At 32.9% G+C, this 27417-nt stretch overlaps 1 protein-coding gene across 3 annotated transcripts in view; it reads right to left on the bottom strand.

Moving 5' to 3' along the window:
* VPS54 (VPS54 subunit of GARP complex) overlaps positions 1 to 27417 on the bottom strand; it is an 82806-nt gene that overhangs the window by 32241 nt on the left and 23148 nt on the right. For 2 of the 3 annotated variants that reach the window (XR_016020447.1, XM_019717893.3), the window contains exons 2-7: positions 25450 to 25605; positions 23826 to 24067; positions 18659 to 18737; positions 15699 to 15733; positions 13131 to 13262; positions 9268 to 9653 (exon numbers count right to left, since the gene is read on the bottom strand). Coding sequence is in view for 2 of the 3 variants with exons in the window: in XM_019717893.3 (XP_019573452.3) it covers positions 9268 to 9653; positions 13131 to 13262; positions 15699 to 15733; positions 18659 to 18737; positions 23826 to 24067; positions 25450 to 25585 (1010 nt within the window). In the remaining variant the exon portion in view is untranslated. The remainder of the gene's footprint in view (positions 1 to 9267; positions 9654 to 13130; positions 13263 to 15698; positions 15734 to 18658; positions 18738 to 23825; positions 24068 to 25449; positions 25606 to 27417) is intronic. The other variant, XM_088796120.1, reaches the window with a different exon arrangement.

Raw genomic sequence — 27417 nt, 5'->3', positions numbered from 1 at the left:
CCAGGATAAAAAATTTAAAGCTCTATCTTTGGGGGCAATTTAAAAACATTCATATTTAAATAATTAAAAAATAAACACTTAAAAATATATGTACTACATTTACTTGAAAAACCCTTAATGTCAGCAACTGTGTTTACTAAGACAAAATATCACACATTAAAAAAAATTAGTTTAAACCATGTGAACTTTTAGACAGACCCATTGCTTTTCTTTTATAAACAACACATGGTAAGTGGTGTAGTGATAATTTCGAAAAATCTGATGAGGAAAATAATGTATAAATTTGCATTTTGCTATATGAAAATTGTATTTCTTACAGCTAATTAGAAGACTAATAAGGTTCTCATAAATGGCACCAAACAAATTTAGAACATATCCAACAGGACAAACTAAAACACTGCCATAAGGGGAATTTGGCAGTGTCAACCAAAATCACATGGGCAATTAGCCTTTGACCTAGGAATCTCACTTCTTGGAATCTGTCTCAGAGATACACTGGTAAAAACACAAAAGAACATATGTTCACTGCAGCACAGTCAGTAACTGCAAAGGAATGGAAACAACTCAAATGCTGACCAATGAGGGCTAGGAGAATATATCTATCATAAGAGACACTACACACTTTTAAGAGGATTGAGGAATACCAATTAATAAGCTATATACTGCTACAGAGCAGTTTCTCAACCTCTGTTCACTAATGCCCCTCTAAGAAATCTTTTTAGATATTTTTATTCTTAATCATCCTCTTAAAATTTTAATATCAGAGATATACTATGTATCTGTTTATGTACTATGGCCCTTTGGAGGGCCACAAACCATTGTAATATCCAAGATTTTTTTTCACCCTTCAAGACCAATTTTTGCCCCCTTGGGGTGATAGCCGCTATTGAGAATGCATACTGTAGAGTGATCTCCAAGGTGTATTGTAAGGTGAAAACAGAAAGATGGATAAAAGTATGTATAGTATGCTAATGCTTATCGAAGATGAGGAAAAGATGGAGAGATGGATGGATAGAGGGAGGGGGTGAATGGATGGATAAATATAAACTAAAACTTTTTAAAACAGTGACTTATAGGGGTAGCTAGGGAGAAAGGGGACTAGGATAGAAGTTAAATAATAACCTTTGTTTGATAGATTTGACTTTGGAACCATGTAACTACTTAACATATTTGTAAAACATTACATTTTTAAAAATTAATCCTTAATTATCAAAAGAAAATGAACCTAAGTGTGTATCCAGTTAGTGACAAATCTACACAAAGATAAATTACAACAAGCGACTTTAAAACATAGTAATTTATCTATTCATCCCACAAAGGATATATCTTAAGAAAAAGAAATCCTATGTTTGTAATAATCACAGTGTTAGTTCTGAGAGCATTCAATTCATATTATGGGATAAAACAAATGAGTAATTATGTTGACATCTTTAGGAACCACCGTCTTCAGCTTATTCAAAAGGAGACACATAAGTAAGATTGAAGAAGTAAAAACTCTATAGTCCTGAATTTAAATGGAAACTATCAACATGAACTCAGATTTCTTCTTTATAAAGGGAAATTTATTTTCTAGCTCTGTCCACTACAAAGGCCACTATATTAGCCAGGAACATCTTTGGTGTCCAGACTGTAATTTCCAAATACCATTTCCCACTAAAAGAAACTAGAGCTCCTCAGAGAAATGGCAGATTACAAGTCTGGGGCAAAAAAATATAAAATATGAGTATCTTGTCATAACACAGAGTAAGAAAACAATCAATGACTACTCAGGAATCATATCAAAGGACTCAAGAATGAATGAATGTCAGGAGGTTCCTACAAAAGACAGAACAATTTGAACACTGGTAAAAATAAAAACAGCAAAGAACTTGAACACTTCAAATATATATAAATCCATGTGCTTCTAAAAATATTACACTCATCAGTCACCTTTGGAAGATGCTAGATATTCAATGTATTATTTTTAAAAGTGCTAAATACGGGAAAAGAATCTAGAATTTATCCTGCCTATGCTTGTAAGAGATGTCTTTCACAGTTATCAAATAATTGTATGTAAAAATATTGCTTTAAGAAAATATTCCAGTTACTAAAGGAATAAGGAAGTATACAATTAGAATATCATGATTTGGAACCCATAATGAGATGATAAATCTAGGCAATGAACATCAAATGGAGGCTAATGTCACGAAAAGAGAGACACTAGATAAATGCCTCTTGACTGAAATATACACCACTACCTATTAGGTACTCTTGATGAAAAGTAAAACTTAAATCTGGTCAAGCATTTAAATCTAACTACAAGGTTATAGAAATATAGGTTTTTAAAAGATGTATTCAGTTGGCAAATTCTGGACTGTGAGAAGTTTCTACAAGACAAACAACTAAATTTCTTCAATAAATATTTTGAAAGGTAGAATACAAGAAGAATGAAGAACTACTATATATCAAAAGACACTTGAAATATGTCAACCAATTGCAATTATAGGTATTATTTAGATTCTGATTTCAACAAACATACTATAAAATGAATTTTGAGACAAACAGGAAAATTTGAACAGTATTTGAAAATATGCATATTACAGTTATGTTTTTAAAATCCTTATCTTTCAAAGATACATAATGAAATATTCATGAATGAAATGAAATGATGGTTTGGATTTGTTTCAAAACAATCCAGGAGTAGGGGGAGGGTACAGAGAAAAAAAGTTGGTGATGAGTGTATGACTCACTGATAATACACAATTTATCCAGCTTCATACAACTCTCTTCATATAATTTCCTCTATTTTTGAATATGTCTGAGTTTTCAATAAGTTTTTTTAAAAGCCGTAACAGGGTATAACATAAATCTACACTATAAATCTAACATAAATCTACACTTTCCTATTGCTTGGTTCTCAATTTTTATGAGATCAGAATCCCTTGTAAGGCACATTAGAGGTTAACACTCAGGTATATGTTACCTTCAGGTATGAATGAATAATCTTCAACACACCTCAACAAAAGAATTATGGTAAGAAGTCAGTATGATTGTACCTACTGATGTTTGGGCATCAAAATAATAAAATTGTCATTTCAGCATATGTGAGGTTATTTAACCCCAGATCCTGTCTTAAATAAATGAGTAGCTTCATTTTTATGCATTCTTTTACTCATTTTAAAGTCTATAAATAAGAGTAGACATGAATCTCAATACTAACATTAAATAATATTTATTACATAATCACAGGTATACAATACATACAAAAAATTTGTCTAAACAGATCCTTAAAACTTTCAGAATTAAAATGTTCTACAAGATTCACCTATTCATCCTTTCTCTAGTCTTTTTTTTTAATATTCTTGGCTACTTTGACAATAGATGTAATAATAATTGCCTGCACATTATTATTAACCATATTAAAAATATTTGATAAATCTGTTAAAATTTTTTTAAAGCATATATCCTAATAATCACATACAGTAATGTATAGTGGTGAAAGAGATCTACTAAAATGACAAATAAGTAAAACATCACTTTCTGAAAAAGTACTTAGGTCCATATATGCTAAATAAATTGGAACAATTCCAGTACTTCCTATTTCAACATGCTTCAATTTGTACATTAATTCAGATCTTCGACTAAGCTGTGTATTCACTACAATGACCTTTGTACTGCTTTTATCAAAGATTTATGTATCAATAAACTCTACAGTAATACTAGTTTCATGAAATAACGGAAAGACTGGGTTGTGGCTTCATCCCAGAACATACAATGTGGAGGCTTTCTTATTATAATGCTTTGAAGATCTAAATTATACATTACATCAGGATCAAAGAATTTATTAAATACTTTTGATACTTCCAATAATAAAAATCCCTTGCAAGGAATCCAGAGGTGACCTCAGATCAACGAAACAATAAGCTGGAAACTACAATTAACTGAATGTTTTCCACCTTTTCTTCCAAAAAAAAAACAAACCCAAAAAAAGGTTTATGACTAGAAAACAAGCTAGTTTCATTAATTTTTATGCTAAAATCAATTACCATGGTAGGTCCTGGTTCAGCAAATCTATAACTCAATCGCCTCCAATTTAACATCTTTCATATTATAAAATTAGCACTGATGTTCCAAGTGATCTATTGAGGTCCCATAAATACTCAATCAAATATATTAAAAAGCATCCACAGCTCTCGGGTCAGATGAGACTTGGGTTGAATCTTGACTCTACTGTTTTGTACCTTTCTGTATGACTTGGAGCAAGTTATCTAAGAGTTTCTATGCCTCAGTTTCCTTATCTATTAAATTGGGATAAGATTACCTATCTCATAGAGGTTTTCTTTTTTGGGGGGGAATCAAATAATATATGCAATATCTACTTAGCACAGATGGTCTTAGGTTTTACAGCGGTGGTGAAAGAGTAATGGTGGTAATAAGTAGTAAGAAAAAAAAGTTTCCACGTACATCTTTACAATAACAAAGAGCAAATAACAATATTACATCCTTGAATTTCAAGGGAACTGAGGGTTTTCTATACCAAAACCTGTAAGATTATCATGGTTCAAATATATTCGTAGGCCCATAATGAGACTTCTGTATTACATCTGCTTAACAAGTATTTGAACATTATGCTGAACCTCAGCAACATTTTCAGTTAAATTAGTATAGGCCACAAATAATATATTTTGTTACACTGATTATCATATATTTTTTATTGCTAATAGCAGAATTTCATTTCATGAGTAATGGTTAAAAATATGTATGTCCAAATAATTCAAACTGCCCAATTTTGCAACAATTTAGGCAGTAAAATCATTTAAAATTGTTTAAAATTATAAAAATCAACAAATATACAAAAGATCCATTTTAATATTTATGAATTATGCAATGAGCCTAAATTTCCCACTGTGTAAATTACTGTTCACGTTCAGAAGAGGGAATCACACCATGGGATTTTTACACTGAAAACAGATACACTGTACCTCTAACACATTAGTAGAGCCTTCTTTGACTAGAGACAGGAAGATGCTTTAGTTGGAAACTTTGTTTTTTTAAAAGAATAAAACTATGTAGGAAGATGTTACCACTTTAATTCCAAATCCTGATAAAGTAGAGTATTCAATAGTAATTAAAAACCAGGGTTCTCGATTCTGGTGCATGTTAGAGTCTCCTATAGAGCTTTTAAAAAAGAGATGTGCAGGCCTTACACTCTAGGAAGTCTGACTTCATTGGCTTGGATGGCGTGTAGTATGCTATACTTAAATTTAAAAATAAATTTTAAAAAATTAAGAAGATACAGCATGTGGAAAAACTGAAAACAATGTTTCAGTTTGAAATTCATTTCACTGATTCACTTTACATAAAGAAATCATGATCTAATAAAACAGAAGTGGAAATAAAAAAAAAAAAGCTCTTTTGAGAGTTCTAAAATGCAGCCAGGATTAAGAACTACAGTCATACATAAACTATAAATGGTTAATTAAGGATGATGATATGGAAAGCAAAAGGAAAGAGAATAAGAGAATGGTACAAAGAGTCAAGATACATTTGGTAATATCCAGGTTAATTCAGATTCTGTAAATATGTACTAAGATGTATGACATAGCCCTTGCCTGAGACATTTAGGGCCCATTAGAAAGATTTTTAAAAAAGTAACACAAATGACAATAAAATATGGTAGAATGGTATCAAATTTCATTAGATAGTATATACAAAAAGTTCTGGGAGTTCAGAAGTCACAAATATTTATACAGAAAATAATATCAAGGCCAAAAAATATAGACAGAATGAGAAAAAAGAAAATATACATAAGCATTTTTTACTACCACTGACTAGGAAATATACAATATTAGGTTAGTAGTATACAGAAAAATCATACACAAGTAAGAATATTCAAATTCTTTTTAAATAAATAGCAATTTCCAATCGTAGTAATTTGACTATTCGAAAATTTTTAGTATGAAAGCTCCCTTAAAAGCATTAGAAAAATAGCTGAAAGCAAACTTGGACTAAGATCTATCAAATGGAAAGAATATTAACAAATTAATACAATAGAGTCCTCTGATTCTACTGAAAGATTTCTTATTTTAAGTATGACTATGCTTTTGTAAGATATGCCCTACAAAAAATGATTAAAATTTGGTCTCTTGTATATAAAAAAAGAGAAAAGTGTATGAAATTCAAGTACAGCATCTCTTATCTCCTACTGGGAGAGAATAATAATGTTAATAAACTAAGAACACAGGTTACACCACTAATGTTTATAGTAGACAAGAGACCTATAATACATGTTATCCTAATTGATCAGACAAAAATATAGAGCTCGAAACTATTCTTACGCTTCCAAATAAAGTTAAATGGCCTTAAAAACAGTTGTGAAGCTACAAAAGAAAGTAACTAATATTGATATTTAACAACTTTATAGCAAAAAAAATGATGAAGTCGAGAAAAGTAAATCATCAGATAGGATTTTACAATAATTAAAAGAAAACAAAACAAAACTGTCAGCCTTAAACTACTTCATCTATAAGACATTATTCTTCCTTCATTAGAAAAACCTTTTCTTTTACAGTACTTTTATCTTTGAAAATTATTTGCATATGAAGATATTTATGAGAAGTACAAACTCAACACAGTTCTGATATCAAACTTTTATACAGTGATAACTGGACTAGAACTGACATTGGATAGGCAGCTTTACAGAAATGTTTCAATATGAGGAATAAACACTCTCTATACATGTGTAAGTTCCCAAAAAATAATAGTAGAAAAATATTTAAGCAAACCATAGACAATCAGAATATTTGAAAGTCCTTTTAAAAATCATATACAGCAGGTCCTCCACAACGTCCTTTCGTTCAATGTCCTTTTGTTATAACGTTAATGAGGGGGGAAACAAAGATTCCCAGCTGGGGCCACAGTCTCTATAACTCTGCACGCTCTCCCTATGTCTATGTAGATTTTCTCTGGGTACTCCAGTTTTCTCCAGAATCCCAAAGATATGCACATGAGATGACTTGGCATGTCTAAACTGGCTCAGGCTGAGGGAGTGCAGGTGTGGGTGTGAGTGTGCCCTGTGATGGAAGGGTTTCCTGCCCAGGGTTGGTTCCCGTCTTATGCCCTAAGCTGCTAGGAGAGGATCTGGCCACCCCAACCCTGAACTAGAATGAACAGGTTGGAAAATAATTCTTACTTGTTTTTATTAATCTTTCTTAAATGTAGGTATACCTCACATTTATTTCAATGTTTACTATTAGAAGTGTTCTGAGTCTTTATTTAGAAGTCTGGTGATGCGCCCGTGACCAGAAATGTGCCACAGGAACTTAACTCTTGTTCACAGCAGTTAGCCTATGGCAAAATTGGTTTCATTATACATCGTTTTGCTGAAAGTCACAGTATCCAAGAACCCATTCACAACGTTAAGTGAGGACTTAATTCAGTATCTTTTTTATGAAGGACATTTTTTCTTTTGAGTTAAGGTACAAACAAAAATTAAGGTTGAAGATAAAGGTAAACTCTTCCTCGGGCTCAAAATAGATTATAAAATTTTCATTCCATCTTCCAATAAATCATAATCAAATAGGAATAAATATCAACCAGGTTCTTAAATATTTTCTAGATAGCTTTGGATGACTATACTTTGCATCAATGTTACTGGGCATAAACTTGTGAGCCAAGGAACATAAAATAAATTGCATGTCCTTTGGGGTAAAACTGAACAGTTTTAGAATTTATGTTTAGTAGGCAAGTATTAAATCTTTGATTCTATTTCTCAGCACCGCTCTTTTCAGAGTACAAAGCAGTCTACTCTGCAGAACTGGCTCCCAGTATTCATTAACATTCATAATATTATACAGTGGTGGTAAGTGAAAAATACAGCTTCCGTCATTATAGAAGTCCATTCTTATAAAGTAGTGACAAAAATTAATATTATTTATTTAAAAATATATTTCACATACATTCACAAAAGACAAATATTTTAAATTTCAGATATGAAAGGAAAACTAAAAATCATTTAGTCACCCTGGGTTCCATGCTGGAAAATCCAAAGTAGGCTTGAAAGGACTATAAACCACCCAAAATTACTTGCAAAATCTTATGTACAGGGTTATTTTTATGAAAGGAGTCCAACGACAGCTTTCAACAGATTCTCAAATAGGTTTGTGACTCAAACTTTTTCTGTAAACGTCAAAGTCTGATATGTTCCTCTCCTAAGGTTAGACCTCGGTAGCAATCCATACATTCATCATTATGCGGTATTGCACTGTATCAGAACTACTCAGTAATTTCTGTCGCCCTCCTCCTGCCAAATAAATTGTAGAAACAGTGTGAGCAGAGAACATCTCTGCTTTGTTCATGGCTATAATTCCAGTATTCTGCCTGGTGTCTGACACATAATAGGTAATCAAAATCATTTCTTCAATGAATGAATCAATCACTTATGTAATTAAATTGGGCCAACTTTTAAAAAATGCTTTCTAAGTGTTCCAATTATATATCCTTAGACAATAAGAATTTATAATTCAATCAAACTTATTTTGAGGCTAAGACTATCTTAAGTATCTATTAAGTTTTAGAGCACATATCTTCCATAAAACTTCTTTGTAGTTACTCAGTAGTATAAGGTTTGGATAGTTTTCCCAGCAAATAAACTTCCACAAGGACACTGCAAGCCTGCTTAACTGAATGAAATTTTGATGGCTTGCAACTGGTCTATCTGTAAACTAAACATTTTGATTGAATATCACACAAAATAACTGAAACCCTAATCCTAAAAGTTATTTCCAAAATAAGAACTCAGGAGAAATTAGATCTTTTCCATCACCATGTAGAATTTTTTTGTAATGTGATAATATTGACTAAAAATCAGAAATAAATTTCATTATTAAATTTAAAACCTATTCAAGAGCTTTTAAAATGAACTTAATTTTAGATATATTAGTCTTCCTCCCTGTACCTTGATCTACTGTCTTGACAAAAAACTATTTCAACATTTTCAAAATGTTATCATTTTCAGTTGTAACTAGCCTTTCATTGACTTCATCAACTAGAAAATTTAATTTTGTTTCTCCATCCAAATGTCTCTATAAATATTGGTCCTTATGGTCTTTGTTTATTTAGCTAAGACTAAAATACCAGAATGATAACATCACTAAACAAATCAATCTCGAAGAAAACATACCATGTAACTTTAAATATATTCACACTTCTTCAGCTAACATTAAACACTAAAACTTATCCTTTAAAAATTGCTAACGTTATTTCTAATGGTTTACTTAATGGACATACCGGAAGCCGTGAATGCCCTGAAGTTCCTGCTGTAGGACCTCCTGTGTTGTTGCTATTAAGTCCAACGCTCCAACAAATTCAGAAGTAGATAACAACACCTGTACTGTAGGCTGAGTCTGGTGTACAGTGGCCATTAACTTCAGTTTATTGTACACTTTAACACAATTATTTCTGGTAAGTGCCAGTCTTAAAATGTGTAGTGATCCTTCACACATTACTTTGTCAATCTGTGCAATTTTATCTCGAAGCATTTTTACAGCCTGGGAAGTTTTCTTGAGGTAGTCCTGCAATTCGTGTTGAGAGGTCATTGCATGAAAAAATGCTTCTGAACGTAGAGAGATCTGGTGAGCAATGTTTACTTCCACAATATCCAGATAATGGCTCAGCTTAAGAGGGAAGGAAAAAAAATCATGGAGTATTATAAGTATACCTTCCTTGACTATCCAAATACTTTCTGAAAATGATACAAGATTTCTACATGTATTTTAAATCCCATCGTGGGAACTGTTTAATTATGGGATCCTTGATAACATAATGGAAGGGAGATGAAAGATATAGACTAGAGATTAATAAATGTAAGACAAATGAGTTAGAAGGTGATTTACCTTCTTCTGCTGCTCCTGCCATTACCACCCTCCAAACACCACCACTTTCTAAAAAGTAAGAATAGCCCCCCAGTCATCTCAGATTATAATCTACTGTAGCTTCAGAAATTCTAAGATCTAAGAGAGCATGATCTCATCCCCACACACCACTGCCAGTACCAACATCACACAGCACTTATCTGACTACAAGATGATTATAGCTACCATTTATTAACCTCCTCTTTCTGTGTACCAGGCATTGGTATTTTATATACATCATTTTCTAATTTTAACAATCTTGAAATACAGATATTATTATTATTCTCATTTTACAGATAAGGAAACTGAGGCCCAGACACATTAAATCACTTGAATAAAGTCACGTGGTTAGTAAGTGGCAAAACTAAAATTTGAACCCAGGTCTGTCTGGCTCAAAAGCTGAAGTTCTTTCTACTATACCATGCTGTCTCAAAATGCTAAAAAATCCACAAAGAAAGATTGGTAGTCCAGTCACAAATTATAAAAAGTACTAAAATTCATACTGATTTTTTTCATGGCTGCTAATTTTACATTTCAAAAATTATTCTTTTATCAATTTGTAAAACTCAGTTTATTTCCAATGTATTTTCCTCTTAAAAGGTTGACAAATGCCTTAAACAATCAGCTCATATATATGTATTTGTAACACTACCAAGATGAATTCCCAGAGTAACATATATTAAAAATGTTTTCTAATTTCAAATATGGACTTCTAAGACTTCAGTTGTCTTTTCTTCCTTTCTAACTGCATGTGACATTTTTGGCTACATTATTTTTCCATTTCCTTCTCACTTTTTCACTTGTAGATTCGTCAACCTAGCTCAAACTTTAGGCATTATCTCAGAGAAGTCACAGCATTAAAGGATTAATTGACTTTCAACATTTAGGACTCATAAGATTAGAAGAGATTATTTGGTTACCAAGCTGTTTCCTTAAAACCATGCAATGCAGGATCACACATATCTTTAATAAGGCTCCTTCAGTAATCTATTAGGTTGGTGCAAAAGTAATTGCTGTTTTTGCAATTATTTTTAACCTGTTAAACCACAATTACTTTTGCACTAACCTAATATTATATTATAAAATAGGTTTCAAACAAGAAATTCTTCCAGTTTAAATCTCTTCAGTTTATACCTTTTTGTTCTTGTTATCTTCATCTTCAATACAGCTGTTCATTTATTTACCCAAAAAGCAATGTGTGGACAAAGGTACTAGAGTACACTGCAAGCTAAAATGGACTCAGTTTTCAGAATCAATGGAGAATGGGTAACTCCTTTAGGACAATGCTATTCAGAAGGCAGTTTATATGCTGCTGCCAGTCTGTAAACTGTTTAACAGGTCCATGACAAAATAAGGAATTTTGCTGGAAAGTAAAATCAACTACATCACTAAGCCCACTGCACTGTTTTTTCATAGAAAGACTTTCTTAATGAAGGAAACAGTGCAATGATTTACATTCTAGTGCAAACTCCTTATCTCATCGCAGACCAGCACTTTGGGTACCAATACATTAGGATACAAATTTCTCTGATCCTGGTTGTACCATCCCCCCCTCTTTAAAGCTGGCAAGATAAAACAGCTGATGTCAATCATAAAGTGAGTTTGAAAGTGCTCCCTTAGAAACCTGTCTTCCATTACTTATCTAAGAACAGAGCAGAATGAGGAGTGAGAATGTAAATATACCAACCTGATTCAGCAACTTACAAAAAAAAAAAAATCCATTACTGTAGTCACTTTAAACATTTAGCGTAAGAAAATGTTTTCATTTGAATTTCAATGATTTTGGCAACTTCCAAAATCAATATTCCATTGATCTAAGGCATTAATATTTTGATAATTCATTTCCTATTAAATTTCTATAAACTGAACAATTTTTAAAGTATTCCTAAAAGTATCTATGTAGATCAATGAGATTTTTATTGGCTTTTGTTGTTTTTCTCTTTTGAGGTATTATTCTACCAGAGAACATACTTATAATGTGAAAAAGTGGTCGGGGAGTGAGCTTATGTCTATAAACCCATCATTTTCATTATATTTATGAGTTTGTTCTTACTCAACGAAAATCTTTATAGGTCAAATGTTACCAAAAGAAAAAGTGAATTCATTTTCATTTTTAACTATAAAAAAAAGGAATACTCATGATTCTTTCCCTACATTTCTACTCCTGTCCTCCCCAAGCTAGGCCTTTCTTCAGTTACTGAAGAGGACTGGACCTATTTTTTTTTCAGTTTCAGGTGTACAAAACAACATAATGTCAGACCTAATTTATTGAATAGTCTTCCTGAGACAAGCTTTCATACTGCCAGGAGATGTCACTAGACTGAAACAAACAAAATGCTTTCTTTTCAATAGTTTAAGAACCACAGTTTTAGAAAAGCTCTAAACTGGGTGCTGATAGTGAACAGGTGAAATTTTCTGTTCAAGTTTTACTTCCTGTTCAAATTTTAAAAGATTCTTGATATGTGAGTTATTTTTAAAGTTCTACATTTTAAGTGATACTGAAGATGTTGACTCCTGAAATATAAAACTTTGTAAAAACTTTTAAAGCTGCTGACTGGTAACATCAAAAGACTAGGCTTTACAAAACTGAAAATACAATAGGAATACTGGTGTGATATTTTTGCTTCAAAATAATCACCCTTAACTATGTAAATGAGAAAAAATAGTGCATCAGGAAAAGTTGACTTTCTGTGCTTTAAATCATAAAAAATATAAAATTGGTCAAATATTGTTTGGGATAAACTTGAAGCAATTACAATTACATGTGTTATCTAATATATCATTTCAATTGAAATTCCATCAATTGCTGTTTCAGATAAGAAGCACTCAAACAATAAGTTTTTCCTTTTTTACCAGCACAACTGTATTCCACTGAATCAAAATACTGTTTCCCCGAAAATAAGACCTAACCGGAAAATAAGCCGTAGCATGATTTTTCAATAAGCCCTACCATATAATATAAGACCTGGTCATATTTTCAGGGAAATATGGTAGGGCTTATTTTATATTACGAGCATCCTGAAAAATCATGCTACGGCTTATTTTCCGGTTAGGTCTTATTTTCGAGGAAACATGGTACTATTACTTCATCAGTTAAGATTCGAAGGTTTACAATCAGTAACAATAAAATGAAATTAAAAGAAGTACTGCTTACTAAATAACTAAATCTGAACCCATGCCAAGTAGTACCACTTAACTAGAATAAAATTTTCTACATGGAAAAAGTAATGAAGAAAATACCTTTTCTTGTAGCAATTTTGAGGAAGCTGCATCACGATTTCCTTTTCCACCAGCAGTATTAAAATGAGACCATGGTAAAACTGAATTAAAAGTTAAGGAATCGTCCAAGGCAAAATCTGGTTTCATAAAAATCTATCAAAAAAATGCATTTCCCTCTATTAGATAAATATTTTCTTTACATCCATTATTCCTTCTAATATCATAAAACCATTAAACAATAATTAACTTGGATCTCAAGCATAAACAGCAAAAGAAAGTTATTTACATAAACATCTGTATAAAAATTGTAGGAATAATGTCTCATCAAGCTAAAGCTGCTCATGAAAGATACGAAAATGTTTTTTTTGCCTTTACCAGTGGAGATGATCATCCCATTACAACTTGATCACACACACTAATGCAGTCCCACTGGGCACATACCAAAGGGAGACATCATAATTATCCTAAAATTTCCATATTATTTTCTACTGATAGTGTTTTTTTAAAAATGCCAAATATCTATTTCTCTATACTTATGTTTCTACTTTGGACTGCTCAAAATTCTTTCAAAACTGGTTTTATAGATTAGACATACACAAAATTTAAAACCAAAATAAATTTCAATTTTATGAAAAGCTTATTCCTTTTCTCTTACATATCACACCCCTCTGGGAACTAAATCCTACTCGTTTGATTTCCTAAATATCACCTGAATCCCCTTCTCTTCTCTAACTCCACAGCATTTCATCAGCACAGCTCTTCATTATCTCTGGATTAACAGTAAATGGACACTTAGTGGTGTCCTTCACCAATCTATCTACTACCCTGCTGTCAAATATTATCTCTAAAATGCAAGTATAACTGAATTAACTGCGGATCCCCATGACCCACAGACCAAACTCTTTAGGGCATCAGAAGCCCTATCACTGTTTTGGATCCACTTATCTCTTTGTAACTTGTCACTCTCACTATTTACAAGTTAAATTCTAGCAGTATCCAACTACCTTCCATATCCTCTTATGCTTAAGTATGTTTATATATGCTTTTGGCATATATAGAATGCCCTTTCTTGCCTATCTTCCTAGAGCATATGACCCAATTGAAAGGGCAAATATGTCTCTGTGTATGGCATAGAGATTAATCACCCCATCTCTGAACACAAGTGCACCATGTATTCTTATTTATCTCATACTTCACAAAATTTATCTAATATGTGTAACTCCCCCGGAAGACTGGATTTATAGCTTATTAATCTTTGTATTCCCAACATCTAGCATAAACTTGAAACATGATTTAATCAATTAATTTATATACTATATTTCATTATATTTACTGATTCATTTCATCTATATCCAAAAATTGTTATGAATGTGATAGGGAAAATCTAACTAGGGACATGAGTATATTTTCTAGTTACTGCTTTAGTATAATTGAAGGTACTGATTAATTCAATAAATATTTACTGATTATCTAACTCTTATGCTAGGCACTAAGGGGGAAAAAATAAATTATTACAGAGGTACTAATCCCAACGATCTTTAGTCCAAGAAATGTGATAAAATATACGCATAAATATCTAATAAGGGGAAGAGTGCCAAACGCTTTAAAAAGGAAAGCTGGGATCTAGCTAAAACGCTATGGGAATTCAGCAAAGGAGCCAATTATCTTCAGCTAAGGGGAACTGTATTCATGAAAAGTTGCCATTTAAGCAAATGCTTGTAAAGGATTAGATATGGGGAGATGACAGACAAGTTTTCCAGAACCATGCAAGGAAAGTACAGAGCTAGCGTAAAAGTTTGGCCGAAGTAAAAAATGTAAAAAGATTACTAGGCAAAAATTAAGAGTGTGACCATGATGGAAATGAATAATGAAGGGCCTTAAATTACAGTGTTTGAGTTTTATTTTACAGAAATTAAAGAACTTTTTAAAAATAACCTCCCTCTCCTTTTTGTTTCTGACTTTCATCTGTCTCTTCTCACCCTAAAGAGCAACTACTACAGACCTATTTGAGAATCTGATGAATGCACTTGATTCTTTCCCCAGGAAAAATCCTCATTTATTATATATCTCTACAAAATTTCTCTTACAAAAAAATTTATTTTAATAATTTGAAGGGGGGGTGGCCAGATGCCTCTGTTAGAGCACGAGCTCTGAACAACAGGGTTGCCAGTTCAATTCCCACATGGGATGGTGGGCTGTGCCCCCTGCAACTAAAGATTGAAAACATCGACTGGACTTGAGCTGAGCTGCGCCCTCTACAACTAGATTGAAGGACAACGACTTGGAGCTGATGGGTCCTGGAGAAACACACTGCTCCCCAATATTCCCCAATAAAAAATAATAATAATTTGAAGGGATAGTAAGATCAACAAAATTATTCGTTTGGAATGGAGAGACTTAAATACATTTGTAGGTTTCGGTGATGAAGAAGTTGCAAAAGAGAGAGAGAAAAGAAAAGTGATGCAACAAGGTCCCAGAAGAGGCAAAGTGATCAAAGTGTCAGAAAACAGCCAAATGAAAGCTTCTTACAAGGCAAAATTGAAGATCAAACATTAAAAAGCAGTATTCTCATTTTTTAAGCTTTATTACCTTAGGTACTTGCTCCAGATCTGTCCTGGATTTATCTGTGGAAAAAAAGGAAAAGAGAAAATAAGAGTTTTTGAACTTGTTTTCATTTTACTGCCATAAAATATATTTTGACAGATTCAATGCTGTACTAGGTCACAACCAAGTAACCACAAAGTTTCTTCCTTTAACAAGTATCTATCAAGCACCTCCTGTATGCCTAGTAGTAAACAAATTACTGAATAAGACTTATGTCTCAAACAATTTTAAACAACTGTATAGTAGCAAAAAAACAACTAAATACATTTCACGTCTTTTTAAAATGGACACAGAAAGCTCGATGTTATCTTTTTAAGTTTTGGTGAGATTAAGTTTGGCACGCTATGCAGTTTTAAAAAGTGAATTAAATTCTAAAATAGGAATCTTTTTTTATTGTTCAAAACATCTACCATCCCACCCAAATTCTCTTTTGATAAAAGATTTTTAATATCATATTAATTTTCTTCTTATACATTTTAGTTTGTATCATCTACAAACTTATCTGCAATTGAACCTATTTTATTATACCTTCATCACGCCAATCAGATCTCAGACAAGGTACCCTCCTTTCCAAAACTAACCTTTCTGCATTTGGACTCTATCCCTCTTCCTCTTCTGTGAGCTCACTTCACCAATTACTCTTCCTCTCTCTGTGTCTTCAACCTCTTCCCCCTTCTAACAGCATTTTCCTCTCTGCATATAAACATGCTCAGTTCTCTCCCATTAAAAAACAGACAGGAAAAAAAAGAAAGATAAAACATAGGACCCACACTAAGTTGAGGCAAGGGAGGACCTTGAGTGTAAAATTTAAGGAAGCACTCACTCTCAGGGTTATGCAAATGCCTCTCTTACCTCATCTCGTCCTTCTACTCTGTTCCCTCTGTAGTTAATACCCTATCTCTCAAATCTTCAAATCACATCCATACTAGTAATCTCCATTTCTCTCTCTTGTATTCACTCCTTAGTATATAGTATTGAGGTTTCTGTAACTACTACTCCAGTTTAAATGCTCTCTCTAAGATCTCCTAAACTGACAGATCCATGAAGACTTCTCAGTGTGCAAACTGATCTATCCCTGAAGTATCCTGACACTGTAGAGTAATTGTCATGCAGGGTCTCCGCTCTCACTCCCCGCACAAGAACGCAGGATATGGTGAGGCCAAAAAGGAACAACAGAGCCATAGATAGGGGGTTCATACCACTATATTCTCAATGGCGGCCCCAAAAGCAAACATCCGACAGTACCCCAATGAGGGATCCTCCTGCACCCCTGTCTCGCCGGCGGCCGGGCGAGACACAGGAAGTAGGATCAACACGATCTGCAATGTAATCTGTTTGCTAACTGCACTCGATAGCTGCAATCCGCCATCTGCTTCTCTGCCAACCAACCAACCCACCCACCCCCTAGAGTGGCCATGGCAGTTATATTAGTGACTAATGGCTAACCGGTAATAGCTGATGACCACCCAGCCACAGTGGATGGCCGTCTGATTACAGCTGATGGCCATCTAATAACCGAGCCAGCACCTTTCCACGTGAGGCCGAGAGCCTGGAAACTGCTTTCTGGGACTGTCCCCACACTAATCATTCTCACTTCTCTGAAATTCTCACTACCTTTCATTTCTTAGGTGAAACTCTCTCTTGGTTGACTCTCCTATCTCTGACTACTTCCTGTTAGTCTCCTTCACAGGCACCTCATTTTCTATCTGTCCCTTAAATGTGACAGCTTCCTGTGTTCTAAGATCAGTTCTTTTCTCACTATTCACATCCTCCCTGGGTGATCCCATCCGTGCCCTTGGATTGCCCAGCACGCTGTCTATGATACTGTCTACCATACTTACATCTCCAGCCCAGATTCCATCCTGTGTTCCAGGTTGCATACCAAACCTACAATTAAACGAGCCTCCGTGTCCAAAATTCCTCTTCTTATATTGCCTCTCTCACTGAATTGTACGTAACCTAACCAGCTGCCCATGCAAGAAATCTGGGAGCCATCTTGAATCAACTTGCTATATTACCATCAACTGACTGACCACCAAAACCTGTGCCTCAATCTCTCAAAGGCCTAATATCCTCTCCATCTTCATTACAACTATTGGGGCCACATGATTTCTCACTTATAATATTGCAATAGCCTCCAATTGTCTCCTTGCCTCCAGTTTAATCATCATCCACAAACTTATTATCCACAACTATTTTCACAGTGAAATGTATAATCATAAATCTGATCATGTCTGGTTAAAAAGATTTCGTAGCTCTATACTGCTTTTAGAAAAGAAAAATTCCTTAGCATGGCATACAATGCTGTTCTTGATCTGACTCCCACCTATTTCTTCAGCTTCATTTCTTGCTCCCAGAAGAGCCAACATACTGAACTCTTGTGGTCCCTTGAACATGCTAATTTCTCTCTTGATTCTATGGCTGTGTATAAACTGTTTCCTCTTCCTGGAATGCCTTTTTCCAAATAAATCCTTCTCAATAGTTAGTTTAAAACATAGGCAATCATCATCAACTCTAGGAAGTCTTTTAAGGCTAAGTAAGGAGCTCTATAGAATCTTACTGCATTGAACTTACTGCTTGATACACAGTGCTGCAATTTTCAGTTTATTTATTTAACTTTACTCAAGAGACCATCAGCTTCTTGATGACAGAGACTACTTCTTATTCATCTATTTTTAATCAAGAAGCAAAGTACCAAGCACCCAGATATTCAATAAGTATTTGTTGAATTGAAGGATATCACTACCATGAAATCCAAAATTTTTCTCTTAAAAGCTTTTAGAAAAAATTATGAATTTAAGCTACAAAAATTTCACTAGAAATAAAAATTATAGATATGACAGACAAGTTCCAAAACTTAAGATTTTAGTTCATTAATATTTATGTTATACTACAAAGAGCATATGTTCATCTACACATTATCTACAAATAGCACATAGTCATACCATGAGTATGTAAGAGAGCTCTGTCAAAGGTATCTTTAGGAGGACAAATATTCTTGCATCTCTCGTGAATCTTCTCTCTCTAGTAAAAGGACAATTAAAATGTCATCAAATACTATGTGGGAATATGAGAACTCAAAGCATCAAAATGTTTCACAACAGAATATCAGAATATATCAAATTAGTTTTATGATTTTTAAATATGAAATCACTAGCCTCTGGAACTTAAATACAAATAAGTATGCTTAATAAACCAAATATCACTGAGATGTAGCAACACCCATATACTTATCCCATTTTACATAATTATAGTAAAATCTCCACAAAATTAGAATGATGTGGGAAAGCAAATGAAATTCCTCACTTATTTAACAGAAGTCAATTAAGAGAATTACTTTTTTTAAACAAGAAGAAAATTTGGTGACCTATATACCTGAGATAGAAAGGTAGTTACTAGTTGACACTTTTTGAGTCAAAAAAAAACACCACAACAACCCCAGTCTGATTATCAGATTAGATGACCACTAAAAACACTGTTATTTTTTCAGAAATACCATAAACAGGACAAATAGAAAAGTGGAGTGTGGTAAGGAAAAACACTGGGTTAGTAGTGTTCAGTTTTGATAGCAGTTCTATCAGAAACTACAGAAGTGTCTTCCAAAGCAGCTGTACCATTTTGCATGCCTACCCACAATGAATGAGAGTTCCTATTAGTCCACAGCCTTGCCAGCATTTGGTGTTGTCAGCGTTTGGGATTTTTGCCTTATTTCTAATAGATGTGTAGTGGCATCTCATTTTTTTAGTTTGTAATTCCCTAATGACATGTTATTGAGTTATCTTTTCATATGCTTATTTGCCATCTGTATGTATTCTTTGGTGAGATGTCTGTTCGGGTCTTTTGTCTATTTTTCATTATGTGGTAAAATTACATAAAATTTACTATTTAAAATCATTAGTAATATTGACCATATTTTCATGCACTTACTGGTCATCTGTGTATCTTCTCCAGAGAAATGTCTATTCAAGTCCTTTGACCATTTTTTAATTGGGTTGTTTTCTTATTGTTGAGTTTTAAGAGTTCTTTATATATTTTGGATTCCAGTCCTTTATCATTTATGTATTTTACAAATATTTTCTTCCAATCTCTGGCTTGTCTTAACACTGTCCTTCACAGAATTGAAGTTTTTAATTTTAACAAAATCCAACTTGTCAATTTTTCTTTCATAGATTGTGCTTTCAATGCCGTATCTAAAAAGTCATCCTGAAACTCAAGGTCATAAATTTTCTCCTATGTTATCTTCTAGAAGTTCTATAGTTTTGCATTTTACATTTAGGTCTATGACCCATTTTACTTTGATTTGCATGAAAGATATAGGTAGTCTGGTTTAAATTCTTTTTTTTGTACATGGATGGCTAGTTGTTCCAGCACCGTTCATTCAAAAGACTCTTCTTTCTCTATTGAATTGCCTTTGCACTTTTATCAAAAATCAGTTGACTATATTTGTGTAGGTCTATTTCTGAGCTGTCTATGCTGTTCCTTTGTCCTATATGTCTATTCTGTCACCAATACCATACTGTATTACTATAGCTTTACAATAAGTCTTGAAGTCAGGTAGTGTCAATCTTCCAAATTTGTTCTTCTCCTTCAATACTCTGTTAGCTATTCTCTTTTCCATTTCCACATAAACTTTGGTATCAATTTCTCAATATCTACAAAATAAATTGATGGGATTATAATTGGGATTGCATTGAATCTATAGATCAAGTTGGGAAAAACAGACTTATTGACAATATTGAGTCTTTCTATCCATGTACACAGAATCTCTCTCCATTTATTTAGATCTTCTTTGATTTGTTTCATCAGAGTGTTGTAGTTCTCCTCATATAGATACTGTATTTTGTTTGATTTATACCTAATTATTTCATTTTCTTTGGCGCTAATGTAACTGGTGTGTTTTTAATTCAAATTCCAATTCTACATCATTAGTATATAAGAAAGCAGTTAACTTTTGTAATAATAACCTTGTAACCTGCAACCTTGCTATTATTGCTTATTGGTTGCAGAAGTTTTGTTTTTGTTTCTTTGGAATTTTCTATATAAACAATCACATCATCTGTGAATAAAAATACTTTTATTTCTTCCTTCCCAATCCACATAGCTTTTATTTCTTTTTGTCTCATTGCATTAGTTAAGGCTTCCAGTATAATGTCGAGAAGGGACATTCTTACCGTCTTACCTTGTTACTGATCTTAGAGGGAAAGCATCTAGTTTCTCACCATTAGCTGTAGGGTTTTTATGGACGTTCTTCATCAAGTTGAGGAAGTTCCCGTGTTTGCTAAGAATTTTTATCATGAATGGATATTGAACTTTGTCAAATGTTTTCTCTATAGCTATTGATAAAAACTCAGGATTTTTCTTCTTTAGCCTGATAATGTGCTGGATTACACTAATTGCTTTTTGAATATTGAATCAGCCTTGTATATATGGAATAAATCCCACTTCGTCATAATTCTTTTTCGTATGTAATTATTTTTATACACTGTTGGGTATGATTTTCTAATACTTTGTTAAGAATTTTTTGCATTCATGTTCATGAAAGATACTGGTATGTAGTTTTTCTTTCTTATAATGTCTTTATCTAATTTTAGTAGTAGGTTAATGCTAGCCTCATAGAATAAATTAGAAAGCATTCCCTTTGGTTCTATTTTCTGGAGTAGATTACCAAGAATTTCTGTTTTGAGAGGTATAATTGACCCAATTTCTTCAATAAGTATAGGCCTATTCAGAGTATCTATTTCTCATGTGTAAGCTTTGATAGATTGTGTCTTTCAAGGAACTGGGCCATTTCATTGAGAGTATCAAATTTGTGGGCATCAAATTATTCATAATATTCTTTTATTATCCTTTTAATGTCCATGGGATCATAGATGATGTGCCCTCTTTCTGATATTAGTAATTTATGTCTTTTCTCTTTTTCTCTTAATTAACCTGCCTAGAGGTTTATCAATTTTATTGATCCTTTCAAAGCACCAGCTTTTGGCTTTGTTGATTTTCTCAATTATTTTCCTGTTTCCAATTTCACAGATCTCTGCTCTAATTTTTATGATTTCTTTTCTTCTGCTTACTTTAGATTTAATTTGCTCTTCTTTTTCTGGTTTCCTAAGGTAGGAGCTTAGATTATCAATTTTTGATCTTCCTTCTTTCCTAATATATGCATGCAATGCTACCAAATTTCTCACTAAGCACTGTTTTCACTTCAACCCACACATTTTGCTAAGTTTCTATCAACATTTGCTTAAGCTCATTGATTCTTTCCTCTGCCATTTCAAATCTATTGATAAATCCATCAAAGGTACCTTATCATTATAAAATAACTTTCTTTATTCCTAGTAATAGTCTTTGTTCTGAAATCTGCTTCAACTGGTATTAACATATCCACTCCAGCTTTCTTTTTACTAGTGTTAAGCCTGGTGTATTTTTTTCTATCCTTTTACTTTTAAATGTTTTGTGTCTTTGTAGTTAAAGTACATTTCTTATAGGCACTGTATAGTTAGGTCATGCTTTTTTCATCTAATCTCACAATCTATGGCTTTTAATTGTGGTGCTTAAACATTTACATTTTAATGTGACTATTGATAGGGTTAGGTTTAAGTCTATCATCTTAATGCTTATTTTTTTGTCTCATCCATTCTTTGTTCCCTTTTCACTCTTTTTCTGCCTTTGTTTGGATTGAGAGTTACTTTATTCCATGCTATTTCTTCCATTGGTTTATTAGCTATAATTATTTGTTTTGTTACTTTAGTGGTTGCTTTAGGGTTTATTTCTTACATACTCTGCTAGAAATGTTAAGTTTGTAATGGAGGAAACTGGTGTTTGTTTTGGTCTCTGTTGTATACCTAGTGTTTAGAACAGTGCCTGGCACACAGAAGGCACTCAATAAATATTTGATCAATAAATGGATAAACAGAAAAGCCAAATAACAGGTTATGATGAGTAAGATTAGAAACCATCAAAAAGAAGGCATATTAAAGCTCATCTACTTAACAACATCCAGACTATTAGATCACTAAAAACAGAACACAAAAATTCTAGACAGAATATACACATACAAAAGTAAATAATATTTACAAGTTCTGTGCAAAAATATTAGGTAGTACTAAAAGGAACCAGATACTGTATAATGCCATTATTATAGCCACATTCAGCCCATTTCCAAATCATAGAAAGAACAAAGTAATCAGGTGAAATAAAATCAGCTACATGCAAATTAGGTTGCAAATGATAAAGTATAAAAAGGAATAATTATAAAATTATAAATAAATATCCCTACACAAATTTCCAGTTACAAAATAAACAAGTCACAGGAATGTAATGTAAAGCATGGCAACCATAATTAATAAACTCTTGCGCATTTCAAAGTTGTTAAGAGAGTGAATCTTAAAAGTCCTCGTCATAAAGAAAAAAAATTTTTTGTAACTATATATGATGATGGATGTTAATTAGACTTATTATAGTGATAATTTCACAATATAAACAAATATCGCATTATCATGTTGTACATCTGAAACTAATATATTATATATCAATTATACCTCAATTAAAAAATAATTTTTAATATCCCCTGTACCATTTTAATGATGATTTTTTAAAAGACTGAAATAGTGACTGGAATTATATTGGTAAGTCACTTACTGAAAATCTCAAATTTTGCACTGCATTCAGTTCTTGCTCTCAGAACTGAGTTTAGAGAAACATGTCTAGAAATATTTAAGACTACCTGCTAGAGCTAGGATGTTCTATTAAATTGTTCGTGGTAAATGACAGACATAGAAACAGTCCCTCTCTGCTCATTTCTTAAACCTCACATATTATCTGGGATTTACAGGCCAAATGGAATCACTCTCTCCTTGGTAGGTAAGAGTGGGTTTCAAGTTGACTCTTAGTACTGTTAAAAATATGTCATTCTGAAAAATATCACTATAGTAAGAGAAATCTATTTATGTATATCTAAGCAAAGAATTAAATATAACCCAGGACAGAATATGTATTAACAGAAAAAAATGCCATAGGTGTGTCAAGGACTATTGGTCAAAATCTATAATAAATCAAACTAAAAATCTTTCTATGACGTTTGACATGATTATTACTAACGTCAAGATTCAATATTACCTGAGAGATTTCCTGTTGATATGCTGTAAAATGTTCCTTGCTGATCTGTGGGAGGTAGAGTGAAGGTATGACTTCAGTGTCCACAAAGTCCAATCCCCATGCTTTTGTGAAGAAGTCAGATTCTCTTTTTGCTAATCTAGGATCATTTAATGCTGCTGGAAGATTAACTTTGGAATGATATACAGTCCATCTATGTTGATCTGTAACTAGAGATGGGGCAACACATAAACTATTTGAATCACCTGTAAAAAGTAAACAAGAGAACTCTGTAAAGTAAGTTCTATGTTTGAAAGTACATCCTAGAAAAATAAAAATGCTTAGCTTCTACATTGTATAAAGCAGCTAAACTCTTCTATAGCAAATATTTTAATAAAAATCAATCTGATTAAATAAATTTGATGCTTTCAGCATCAATTGCCAAGGGAGGAAAAAACACGTACAAGATAAAAGATATGCAAAATTTGAGAGTTGTAGTTATAGGGTGGCTTGGGTGGTAAAGAAAGTCTTGCATTAATTCCTTCCCTTATTGTACAATTTCTCTTTTTTCAACATCGAGATTCTTCTACCTTCTATTTCAGATCTTCTGTCCTTTAACATCCAGTTTTTTTCATAAGTAGGCCTTTTTCTATTGTACTATGGCAGACATTATTGGTTCCAATATTCTTTCTTTAGCTTATAATTAAATAACATAAATGCTGCTGTGGCATTAATCATAGAGGAAAAAATATATACAGTTGATTCTTGTTATTCACAGTAGTTCTGCTCTAGAACGTCACTGGAACATTTAATTAGCAAATTGCTCCTAGTGGAAATACAGGGTTAGATTCTTGTAAGTTTTTGATCACAACATTTTCATCAGCTGATAAATACATAATCTTGTGTTGAGTTTCCAAGACATTTTATTTAATACACATTGCTCATTCATTAATGTTGAACTCATGGCTAACAGCACTGTAACTCATACCTAAATGAAGCTTATATAACATGCATATTTTCTTCATAAGGCACATTACAGCCTTCTTGTGCTTAGGAACGCTAGAAAGCACTTCAGCACTACAGATGGGAACCATTTTTAAAAAGAAAAATCACCAACAAAAAGCACAAAAATGCAAAAAACATGGTACTAAATAGACCACAAAAAGGACGCTTGTTTACAGCATGATAGCTGAAACAAGAAGGCAGTGTTGCGTTGTTTGACCTCAGGTAGGAACGTGTGCATCAGGTGATTTAAATTTTTCATTCCTCTGCATGTGTCTGCAAATGACCACAAAAGTGCCACAAATATTGATTTGGGGGCTACAAATAAGTTTTAGAGAGTAGGCAAATTTGCAAATATGGTATCTGCAAATAATGAGGATTGACTGTACTATGTTTAACTAAAGAGCTTACGATCTATACCTGCATTTCCAAAACATTTTTTTCAGTTTATGTAAGTAACTTCTTTTACGGAAATGCATAAAAAGAGCTATATTCCAATTTCCTGATCCTCTTACTCCCAAATTATTTATATCTCTTTCGTTTTAACATCATAAAATTTACTCTTTTAAGATAAGTATATGAAATCTGACTACTCATTTAGATAATACAAATCCTCGGTAAAAATCCTCAAAAAATAAAGCATTACCTGTGGGTTCCTTGGGACACACATCTGGCAGTGACTGCACAGGTCGAATGTGTTTTGTCGGATCTACCTCTTTTTTAAAGAAAACATCACTGCTGCTTCCTTGAGGCACTGGTGAAGAACTGTGGCTTGAAGCCATTGCATAAAATCACCACTCAACTGCAAATGAGTAAGAAACATAATAATCAAGATATTTAATACAGATCAAATTCACCTATAAGTATTATGCATGTCACAAACTTTCAAAACCAGATACATTGTTCAAAATTCCTCAAAGTATAAATACACAATTTGAATACTCACTATTAATTATGTCACTCAATATTTAAGAAATTTATGTCCTTATTTAAAAAGTATTCTCCCCTAAGTGACCTAACCTCAGTCTTTTATCCAAAGTGCAAATAGATACCAAAGCCATAACCAATATAAAGAGGAAAATATTCCATTCATTCAACGAGTATACAGTAATTATTCATTACAGCAAAACAGATAAGTGCATGGGTTTTAAAATGTGACTGCAAGGAAGGGTTCATATCCCAGCCTTACTTACCAGCAGTATAACCTTGAGGAGATTTATTTAACCTTTGTGTGCTTTACCTTATCTGTAAAAATGGAGATGAAAAGAGATCCCATCTCATAAACATTTTGTAACAAAGGAATGGATATGTGTAAAGCATTTAAAATAAAGCCTGCCTCAGTTTGTGTTCATAACTGTTATCATTATATTTATTATTACTATATGACTGTCACTATATTAAATGATTACAAAAGTATTCTTCAAGGTGCTTGCAATTAAATTAAGTAATCAAAACAATCAAAACACTAGGCAAAACACAAGTTAACCTATGTCTACATTTTTTAGTAAGTGCTGAAAGAATTTGTGGGGCAAGGCAACATTACATAGGCTATAGTGTCAGGTAAGACTTTACAAATGAAGCAGTACATAACCTGGATACTGAAGAACATGAATTATTTTATTATTAAAGAGTAGATAATCTTATACTGCTGAGCATATCTATCAAATAGTAGGCTTTCAATAAATATTTTAATGAAGGAATACATAAATGAATATAAAAAGGGAACTTAGAGATGACCTAGTTTAGGTTCCCTCATACTAGGGATAATTATAGCAAGGCCTAGAAAGACTAAATGATTTACAAAGATACATGTGGTTTAAAAAGTTTACCAAAAAAAAGCCAAGTTAGGAAATCTGGTGAATAAGAAATAAAGAGCTGAGACATAAGGCAAGGGAAGACCAGTCTCAAAAAGTTCATCCACTCTAACTCCCTTCTAGCTCGGTGGAAAGCTAAAAATTTCATTTCTCAGACTTCCTTGCATATCTGTCTCAGTCCTTCTTATGCAAAGGAGACATTTCCAATTACACCGCTCACTGAGACCATAAGAAACAAGCTGCTACAAAAATGCACAAACATAAATAACTTCAAGGTCCCTGAACAGAAAGCAAACAACAGCATGAATAAAGGTTAAAGGGCATGGAATAATCATAAGACTGTGTGGAAACTGACCTGGTTAGAGTGAAATGTTTGCGTTGGGAAGGGCTGACAAATCATATTTACACACACACCCACAGTATAGCCAGACTACAGTTGGTTCTCTAAGCAGTAGGGAGCCATAAGCTTTTTTGTCCTGTGGACTTCTTTGGCAGTCTGGTGAGGTGTACAGGGCAAAAGAATACTATGACGAAAATATCTGGGAAAATTAATCAGGGTCTTGGTTTGCTTTTTAAATTAATCACTGGCCTGCTGCATTTATATCCATACACATAGAGTGTATGGCTATTTCTGAACAAAGTATTTGCATATTTAAGAGAGAAGAAATATCTAAAGGATAGGAAAGATTGTATGACACAAAATCCCAGACATTAAGCGTTTGGTAAAGACCATTTTAAATTTAACATTAAGCATTTTAACTTTTTTGTTAATTTCATCAAATAAAATGGCTAAAATAAAC

This window comes from Rhinolophus sinicus, chromosome 2 (assembly GCF_057876585.1).
Source record: "Rhinolophus sinicus isolate RSI-liver-muscle chromosome 2, RSI-T2T, whole genome shotgun sequence".
In the NCBI taxonomy this organism is placed as follows: Eukaryota; Metazoa; Chordata; class Mammalia; order Chiroptera; family Rhinolophidae; genus Rhinolophus; species Rhinolophus sinicus.
This window is presented reverse-complemented; position numbering and strand designations above follow the sequence as displayed.